The sequence below is a fragment of the Arachis ipaensis genome, chromosome B6 (assembly GCF_059453495.1).
Source record: "Arachis ipaensis isolate K30076 ecotype BB chromosome B6, ASM5945349v1, whole genome shotgun sequence".
NCBI lineage: Eukaryota > Viridiplantae > Streptophyta > Magnoliopsida > Fabales > Fabaceae > Arachis > Arachis ipaensis.
Genome location: NC_142441.1, coordinates 142,942,977 through 142,953,305, shown reverse-complemented (window position 1 = coordinate 142,953,305; position 10,329 = coordinate 142,942,977). Strand labels below are relative to the sequence as shown.

At 34.3% G+C, this 10,329-nt stretch overlaps 2 protein-coding genes across 2 annotated transcripts; both read left to right on the top strand.

The window, feature by feature from the left end:
* The first annotated feature begins 827 nt into the window (after nt 1–827).
* LOC107647550 (protein FAR1-RELATED SEQUENCE 5-like) lies at nt 828–2,158 on the top strand. Its single transcript, XM_016351621.1, has 3 exons — nt 828–935; nt 1,612–1,671; nt 1,766–2,158. Exons 1-3 carry the CDS (start codon nt 828–830, stop codon nt 2,156–2,158), a joined length of 561 nt encoding a protein of 186 aa, XP_016207107.1.
* A 2-nt stretch (nt 2,159–2,160) lies between these two features.
* On the top strand, nt 2,161–3,008 carry LOC148563009 (protein FAR1-RELATED SEQUENCE 5-like). The gene is made up of 2 exons (XM_088491123.1): nt 2,161–2,513; nt 2,600–3,008. The coding sequence occupies exons 1-2, from the start codon at nt 2,161–2,163 to the stop codon at nt 3,006–3,008; spliced, it is 762 nt and encodes a 253-aa protein (XP_088347249.1).
* Nucleotides 3,009–10,329: the final 7,321 nt, after the last annotated feature.

Sequence of the window (10,329 nt, the reverse complement as noted above, 5' to 3'; positions counted from 1 at the left end):
TATATAGACATGCCTATCACTTATCTCGTTTGCTAATGGCATATGACTACCTGATGTCGTGCCTCATCTCGTTTACAGTGTAAATGAAATACGCACATTTTTATTTTTTTATACTGTAAACAAGATAAGACATAGAATTTAAATCGATAAAAACACTATAAATTATATATTTTCGTAATTTAAAAATTTATTTTATTTATTTAAAAGAATCCAAAGAAAAAAAGGGGAGAAAGAGAGATATAACTATTGTTGTTGGTGTTCAATAATAAGACAAAAAGAGAAAGGAAAAGTATATGGAACCAACTAATAATCAGCCAAGAATGGAACAACATAGTTAATTATAATTAATTTAATTTTATTAATTTATAATTTAATTTGTTTTTTAAATTATTGTTGACAACATACAAAACATGAGGGAAGATACGATAGTCATAGGAGAGAATCACGGAAACAGATGCGCTGAGCATTCAGTTTCACTACCCTGGGTTACCCTTTCCAACTAGCGCCGTCATTCTTTTTCTCTCCCCCAAGAAGCATAGCCGCCTACCTCCTCCATCGTCTTCACCCAATCACTCAAGTTGTGTCACCGTCGTCACTCCTCAACCGTGGGGGCCGCTTTTCATTCACTAAGAAGCCGCCGTTGGTGCAACACGTCCCCGGATGCCTTGCATGCATGTCACGTTGATCATCATCACTTGCTTGAGACCGTCCACATCAAATGATATAAACCGGGGCTCCGTCCTTGCTTTTCCTCGGTGAGTGCCGCTTTTACTCTAAAAGGAAGAAGTGGCCGTCGCGGCGCAAATATTCGGGAAAAAAAATTCTCCATGGAACGCTCACTTTCGGAAGGGGAACCGAATAGCACAGTGATCAATGCTAGTGAAAGCAATGATGAATTGAATGATGATGGCGTTGTTAATCAAGAGGGTTCATTGGTATGTTGTATGTTGTATATGTTAGTCTTGAATTGCATGATGTTATATGAGAACCTGAAGTGTGAATGTTTCTTTTCCATGTTTTTAGATGTTTTTTAAATTTATTTCTTTGAAAAAAATGTGGCACACCGACATTGCTAGTGGACATGTTAATAAGATATGATTGCAATTGAATACATTGGGTTGTGGAGAAGGCTATGCTTAGCTAATGTCATTGATACTAAAAATTCCAATAGAGATAGACATAGATAGTGGATATGGAAATTAATTGGGTTGTGTGGAAGACATGTAAGATCTATGTTGGAAAAGACAAAATTATTGGTAGTTTATATTGCTCCTAAATGTGCGAATAGTCCAAGATCCATTTCAATCTCATTGTGTTGTCCGTCTATGTCACAATGCATGCAATCAATCACATGTTGTTAATGATTCATTGATTCCTAATAGAATTTTTTATTAAAATGTGTGTTGTGAAGGCTTCTTATTCATGGTAATTAGATGACTAGTTTTTGGAAAAATTTGGAGAAATAATTTGTTTACTTGAGATAGTTATAAAGTTTGATTGAGTGCTATATGTGTTTCCATTTATTTGTTGATATGTTTTGTTGGATTGCTTCATTATATAGTAATGGTCATAAGTAGATTAAAGTTTTGTCCCGATTGTCTTTAATTGAAGGTCGACGAAATCACCGACGCAATGGTGACGAGAAATGATGAGTTGGATTTAAGACACGAGGTTTGAAGTATTTCTTATTGTGTGTTAGCACGTTATAGTTACCACTTTGATATTATCTTTAATTTGTATTTGGTTCTGTGAATTGGCTTTATAGTTGCCAAATCATAGTGGGCTCAGTGAAGAGGAAATCTCAGTTATAGGAATGAGATTTGATTCGCTGCATTTGGCACAGGAGTTTTATGCAAGTTATGCAAAGAAATTGGGGTTTGTAACTAAAGTCAGGAACACGAACTTCAACAAGATGCGGAAGGACGCAAAGATACCCATTAATCAATCTCTTCACTGCACTCGAGAGGGTTATCGAGAATCTTGTGTTAAGGCAGTAACTAGGTCAAACAGAATAACAGCCACGAGATGCAAAGCAAGAATGTATGTCATGTTGGACAGGGAGAAGGAATGTTGGGTTGTGTCCAGGGTAGAATTGAGGCATTCTCACCCCTGTTCAGCTGAGAAAGCTGTGTCCACTATCATGAGTACTGGGAGCTGACCATGCATGCCAAGTGCATCATTACGGATAACGACGAGGCTGTCATAAGACCCAACAAGACATATCTAGCACTGACAAACGAAGTTGGTGGGTCTTCAAACCTGGGTTTCTCAGAAAAGGATGTCAGAAATTACATTACAAGCAATCTCCGATGCTCCGATGACAATGCGGACTTCAATGGGATGATGAATTATTTCGTTCAAATGAAGGAAATCAATCCCAACTTCTTTTATGCCATAGATGTTGACGATGCTAATAAATTTAGGAGTGCACTCTGGGTAGATGCAAGGTGCAGGGCTTCGTATGAATATTACAGAGATGTGGTGTCATTCGACACCACGTACAGGAGAAACAGGTCTGTATAATTATTGGTGAATTGCAGGAGCAGTTATCTGTTAAATTTGTCATGTTACCTTACATTTTCTTTTGATGTATTCTCAGGCATGGTCTACCGTTTGCATCCTTTGTCGGTGTAAACCACCATGGGAAGTCTACTCTTCTTGGCTGTGCTTTACTTGGCAGTGAGGAGATCCCTAATTTCGAGTGGGTGTTCACGCAGTGGGTGAGATGCATTGGGACTGCGCCAAAGGAGATCATCACTGACCAGTGCAAGGCGATGGCTGGTGCTATAAGGAAGGTCCTACCTGATACTGTCCACAGATGGTGCATATGGCACATAATGAAGAAAACACAATTCAAGCTTGGTGGCTACGCTAGGTACGGAGAGTTGAGTGCAATGATGAATCACATTGTGTATAACTCTCCTTCGAGTGAATCGTTTAAAGTTGATTGGGCTGCTTTCATAAAAAAATTTGCGTTAGGCCAGAACAGATGGTTAGCAGGTCTGTGATCGTTAAATTAAATCCTGTCTGTTGGTTTCATGTTGCCTATTTATTCATTTAATTTTATTACTGCCGGGTGTTTCCGTTATTATGTTTTTTTTCTTAAGAAACGTAACTGAATTTTCTACCTTGTTATGTCAGTGGATGTTCTTTTCAATACACATACTGATGTTTCTTTTCATAGTGTGTCTGGATATTTTTTTTATTTGTTTTATCGATGCTTTGTAAGCTGTCATCCTGTTGGAGGTGGAGCTGTTGTGCGTCCACTTGGTCGTCTTTCCTTTGATACCTGCCTACTCTCTCCACAGACTGAGCCCCCCTGTTTGAAGTGATAGCATGAACCAAATTAACTATAGCGAAGTAAATTTGTTAACATGATAAAGCATCGTGTTTACCCTCGGCGGCACCGAATCCTTTCGCCCACGCTTCTGTGGTACTTTTTTTCCCGTTTTCCTCCTTGCAGCTTGCGGTGAACGACCCTTTATGTCCTCAACTTCACCCTGTCTAGTCAAAAGATGTCCCTGGTTTAAGAAACGAAGAGAATCAATGATCTTAATCGAATCCCAAGGCACCTCCAAAAGAGAAACCCGAAACAGAATGATAAAACATCAAGAAACATACTTAGAGTCAACGAAAAAAGGAAAAAATAAAAAAACATATTGACTCATCTGATAGGCATTTTCGACCTTCATAGTGGCATAACTTAACCTTTTACGAGAGTGAAATGAGTATCTCGGATATAATATACTGCGCCTTCTTTTCTAGCCTCTCCGAGCTCCACGCATCGAGCCATGGCTCAGGCTCAAGACAGTTGTCGAGCAGACCGTATTGCAACCGCTGAAAATAGAGGATCTACACAGAGGACGGGCACAAGTCATTTTATACATGAAGGAAAACCAAGTTGAATATACTATTAAGTTGCACAGTTAGCATGAGATATGGTACAAGATTCTATAAGGCTGGCAGTCAATTGGAATATAGCAAGCGACATAGAACTAGTGACAAGAAACATTCAGATGAAATCATACACCGAAGCATCCAAAATTAGTAGACAAAGATTCAAGTAAATCATCAACATATCAGTAAATATCATACAAATAACAGTACTAGAGACTGAACTCTCCAAACTAATGTAAAGCAAATTACTATTATACAGTTTATTTTGTTCATAAAACAACGGCATACTGAATTTGGTAATGGTTATTGCGTCATACCAGCATGACAAACATGCAGCCTTCACACGTTTTTTTTCCTTTCAGCTTATACTTTTCGACTGCCTGGTCAAACCACTTCATAGTTTCCAACGGCCAATTGAATCTCCGTGGATCAAAAACATCTAACACGGCGTAGATGTGCCATGGAGAGAGAACCTGTTGAGTGGTGGGGCACATGAACATTTTCATCACCACCAGTAGAAAGTATCTCCTGAACTCTATTCTATCTGATTCTGTGGCCATTGGACAACTGTAAACTAAATCACAAAGCTCGGTTGTTGTCCGTCTATGGAACCTTTTTTGAATGGCCACGTGGGACTGATTACTCTCATCGAGAGCTGGAAATGGATCCCCTACAACATGTTCATGTGTTATTGCATGGTAATATTTCCATGCCCAAAGATATTTATGCCAGCACGCCTATGCAAGACTAGGTAATTAAGATATCGGAACTTACCTTGAGACGGAAGGCCGAAGACCTTCCCGATTAACTCAGCATTGAGGCGGATGTTGCCTATGTCGAGTACAAAAGTTCTCTGCTTTACTTGATATGACTCAGCCAGGTGAACCATGATGGCTTGCTTTACAGACCAATTTGGAACACGCCTCAAGAATCCGAATCCGATCTCATCAATCTCCGCAAGCTTCTCAACAGAGTTATTTTCAGATAGTGTTCTCATCATGTTATGTATGTAGCTGGGCGAGCATCGGGACTCTAACAATTTCTGTTAATTGTTACACAAACGGTAAGTCACACATACGATAATATGAATGGTAATCTGCGAATGGTAAACATCATGTTACCTTTTTCCCCATGTTGGTTGGTTTTGCTGCAAATCAATCCTGCTACGGTCTCACAGAAAACAGCCCCTAAACATTTAACGGAAACTGCTGTACAAACATCATAGGCAACATCAGAAGAGTTCTCAATAAAACATGGTTGATGATGCAACATGAAACCCACATCAATTAATACCATATCAAACCAACATTCGAAGTAGTAATTCTAACTACAGAAATATCCATTCGCTAGTTATAGCAATTTAGCAACATCCAACAAAGTGGTTCCTGAAGCTAATCATAGATTACAAAACAAGAATAAACCATTTCAAATTCTACGTTCTAGGTATCTAATAAACACCAAGAGATGTAGTAACACCACCAACAAATATTGGCGAAGAAATCAAATTTACTTGCTGGTTGTTTATAAAATCAGTTCAGACCCAATCTCAGTTCGAAAATAAATCACAATTATTGTTCTTTTAATTAGCTTGAGTGACTAATATTTCAATATACATATTCTTAATTTATTAAGTGCACGTACATATATGGAAATTGAATCCTTGCAAAGAACCGCTTACAGTTCAATTTGAAAAATGCATACCATAAGAAATTTGCAGTTGTGTCTATTTCAGGTACAAATGATCAGTGCATATAAATTTAATTTCTACGATAATAATATTTGCAAATGAAAATTAAGCTGTACTAAACAAATAAAATCATATTTAATATCAGTCATCACAGAACTCAGCTCGCTATGTTCCACCAACATCATGAGCTCACTGTATGTATAGTAAATAAAGCTCATCATCTATAATACAAGTACAAATTATTTAATCTTTATATAGGCTTAACTCTGGCAATTGATGAATTGCCTAAATTTTATTGGTGAAAAAATCAAATTTTCTTGCTGGTGGTTTATAAAATCAGCTCAAACCCAATTCCAGTTAGAAAATATATCACAATTACCATTGAAGTACCTATCTTACCCCCCAATGAATTTAAAAAAAAAAACACTTCTTAACCAAAGATTACAAATAAGCCCATAGCATAAAGCTCCAAGGAAGAAACACCATTCAACAATAAAACATGTATAAATAAAGACATGGTCTTTAAATATATGTTCCACTTGGTAAAGAACTACATACACCCAAAAAGGGTCAAACAGTAACAATTTCAGAAACAACAATAGCACCATTCACGTGTTCCTCATCAGCTTCTTTGGATTATCATCAAAGTTCTAATTTTATGTTTCTTGAAAACTTACAAACTCCAACAGATTTCATCTAAAACCTCGTATAAATGTGTAATCAGAAAATCAAACTTTTTTCGATTGGGTTTTATCTATTAAGAACAGACCCAAATTCAATTAGGGATCAAGAAAAAAAAAGTACCTGTAATGAAACTTCCGAATAATAGGAAAAGATACAGCTAATACTCTTGACAACCACCAGTGATGCACCGAGGTTATATTACCTGAGCAAAACCAACATAGAAGAAACACCCACTCAATTAAAATTCACCATTACCACTACACAGAAAATCACGTCCAATTCTGTTTTCAAAACATGCATAGGAAATCAGAGGAAACATCTACCATACCTGATAATTGGTGAGACGATCAGAAGATACTGGGCTGGAGAACTGGAGGAACACCGGCGGAAGGCGCAGCTGCAACAGGAGGCTTCCGATGCGCCGAGTATACTTGCATGCAGCCGCAGAGTTCCCGAAGGCGCGGAGGCGCGAGGCGGGTTGAGGCTTCAGCACGGGGTTGCGGCGGCCGGAGAGGACAGGGAAGAGGGTTCCGCGATTTTCCCGGTGGTGTGGCGCGTGTGAAGATGTTTTTGAAACTTCTGGTAAAACGGTGAAAGTAGGGTTTTTGATGAGGGTTATTCTGGTTTACCGTGGGTTAATTTTTGGGATGTTGGAGTCAATTGGGCTTCCGGTTCCAAGCCCAACTGCATTTGGCTGATTCTTGGCTTATAGAGAATTGGTTCCCTAGCATTATTGGAAGAGAAATGAAACATTATTTAAAAAAAAATTGTAATTTTAAACAAATAAACCATAATGGGTATTCTTTATAATTAGTTTAGACAATCGTTACACTACAATCTAATAATACATACACACTTAATAGCAAAAAGAAAAAAAATTTATTGGTAATTTAACTTTAGATATTTCTTCAAATATTATTATTTTTTAGGAATTATGGACATATTGAGAGCTAAATTATTAGAGCTTAATTTTAATATATTAACAATATAAAGAATTTTGTATAACTATCTAATTATATTCATATATTTAAATGACTTTTGAAATTATAAGTTTAAAAATTAATTATTTTTATAGATATAACAATACTAATTAGGTGTCTACATAAAACTATTTTATAGTGATAGAGCATGAAAATTGAACAAATTATTAATATCATAAGTTTTTGTAGACTAAAATTGTTAACTGTAATTCAATAAATTATTTGAATAAAAAGTGTTTCAAAGCATTTATTAAAATTATTATTAATTCATTATTTTGTATTTTTTTAATAAATATATTAAAAACTTAAATTTTATAACTTTGATACTAATTATTTATTGATAATTTTATTATTAAAATAAATGAAATAAACACACTTATTAGCAAAACTTTTAATAAAGTATAATCCATATATATATATATATATATATATATATATATATATATATATATATATATTATATCGTTATGTTTAATTTGATAGATATTTTAGATTGGCGTAGCCTGATATAACGTTGTTATGATAATGTTACCCTTTTCCTCTTGAAGCATATGCTTATCAAATGGGCATTATGGAACTTATCAAATGAAAAATAAAAACAATAAAATAAATTAGGTAAATATTCTTTCTCATCTCCTGTCATCTATTCCAAAGAAAAAGCGTCTTTTTACAATTGGGAAATTCTAAATTAAATTTTAATTATTTAGATAATAAATTTAAATAACTTTTGTTATTAGTTTAAGCAATTTTGATATATTAATAAGTCATTATTTATTTTTTCCTCTGCCGTGGGCATGCTGATTTTTTTTTTTTAATACTTCTTTGCAAAATCTGGAATCTGAATGTATTTTTACCTTTTTTTTTTTGGAATATCTCCTATTTTTCACTTATATATTTTTTTATTTTTCTTAAGTTGTGTTTGTTTATAAAGATAGGATACTGATACAGAAATACAAAATCGTGTTTGACAGAAGAGACATGAACAGAAATAATGTGTCCAGAAACACTGAATTAATATATTTTGTGTCTATCTTGACATGAAGGACACAAAAACACTAACAAAGAACACAACTTATTTTTCATTTTTTCTTTTATTATTCTTGTTAATTTTTCATAATTATAATTTTTATTATTATATTTTTCGTCTGAAATTTTTTGAATGAAAAAAAGAGCATAAATTGAATTTTTATAATTTGTTCTAGTTTATCACCAAATAGAATACAAGAACACAAAATTTTATGTCTCTGTCATTTATGTCTTATTTTTAGTATCTTGTCTTGTCCTGTTCTCAGAAACAAATGCAGCCTTAACTGACATCCATGGACCAAACAAATTTTCTACCTGATTCTCTGCTCTAACAGCAACGGTCGCATTATTTAAAGCATATTCCTTTCCTTTTTTGGAAGTATTCTGAGATTTTAATGTCCAGATTCTGATTTTGTGTGATTAATTGCTCTTTCCTGTTTTGTTGATTCTTACTATTAATGGTTTCTTGACTTTGCTCCTTTCCCTTTTCAGCATTTGTCGCTAAACCTCAATTTCCACCGACCGCTGCCGCTGCCACCGTGGGGCTGTCACCTGGTGATTTCTGATATTGATTCAGCTTGTGACCGTATCTCCCGCACTTAAAACAGATTTGGTGAAGGTCCTCGTATTCGATGTAAAATTCTTTGTCTAAAGTTGAGAAAAAGGGAACTAACGTGTTCCTTAGATCAATTTCGACGCAAATATGAGGAAATTTTTTTCTAGAGTGGATGGAGGTTAATTCGTCAACCTTAAGCATCGTACCCAAAGATTTTTCAACCTTCCAGAAAAAATATTGATTGTACAACTCTACTAGCAAATTAGGAATGCGCACCTACACAGCAATTTCTGCACTTGTGTTTCCATTGGCATAAAGAGGCGTCTCCATCTTTGCACAAGAAGATAGTGGTTCACGATCATTCATAGTCTCTCAAACAATGCATGATCACAGTCTTCTTGACTTCCGAAGCTCACGAGAAAGAAGTTTCCTACTAGATCCATGACCCGGATAAAGCCTTTCTTAGCCCACTGCACCCATCGGTCTATAGCTTGGAGATTAACCAGTTTTTCAAGAGACTTGACAATCAAGGAGAACTTCCATGGTCGACACCATTCTTCATATTCTTCTAGAGACACCTCAGTGTTAGGCTTTGGATTGAAGGAGTCTGATTCTCTATATTTATATCCATGGAGTCGAATTCAGCGATATAGTCTTCTGCCATAAGTTCAACAATTTTATCCGGATTTAATTTTTCAGATTTATTGTTGACTACCATGTCACGATATGATTTGTTCTGCTGTTGGCCAGTTTCTAGGACAATAATGTCCCTAATATGCTGATTGGTTATAGGAGCTTCATCTGACTCCATCTCTATTTTTGTAGACTTGTCCTCTATGTCTTTCATGAATCTTCATACTAATTAGCCCCATTCATCTTTATTTTTTTTGTGCTCCTCGTGATGAAATCCTCTTTTTCCGGCGATCTTTTGTCGACTTCAATAGATTGATTTTCGGTGTTTATAGGGAGAGAGAAACAAAGATATATTATTTTTTTTGTCTTTAAATCTTGGGTCCTCCTACAAATAAAAAAAGTTATTATTTATATAAAAAATAAAAAATATTATTTATATATTAAAATTAATTATTATATAATTATATATAAATATATATTTTATTTAATTTATTTTTAATATATATTTTATATTTTAATATATTTTATATTAATAACTAATTTTAATAGATAATTTTAATATATTATTTATAAAGACAGCTTAAATTAGTAACATAAACTATTTTCATAAATTATTTAGATGATTTTTGAATTATAAAAAGATGTTTTATCACTTAAAAAGAAATAATAAAAATTATTAAAAATTATTATTTTTAATTATTAATTTAATAATTTAATAATATATTTTATTTTATATTTTTAAATATTAATAATTAAAAATAATAAATTTTCATCGTGGTTGGATTTTTTTGTCACTCGAACAAAAGGTCAGACAGCAAAGGAGTATTTAATAAAATAAAATAAAATACAATATAATATTGAGGTCC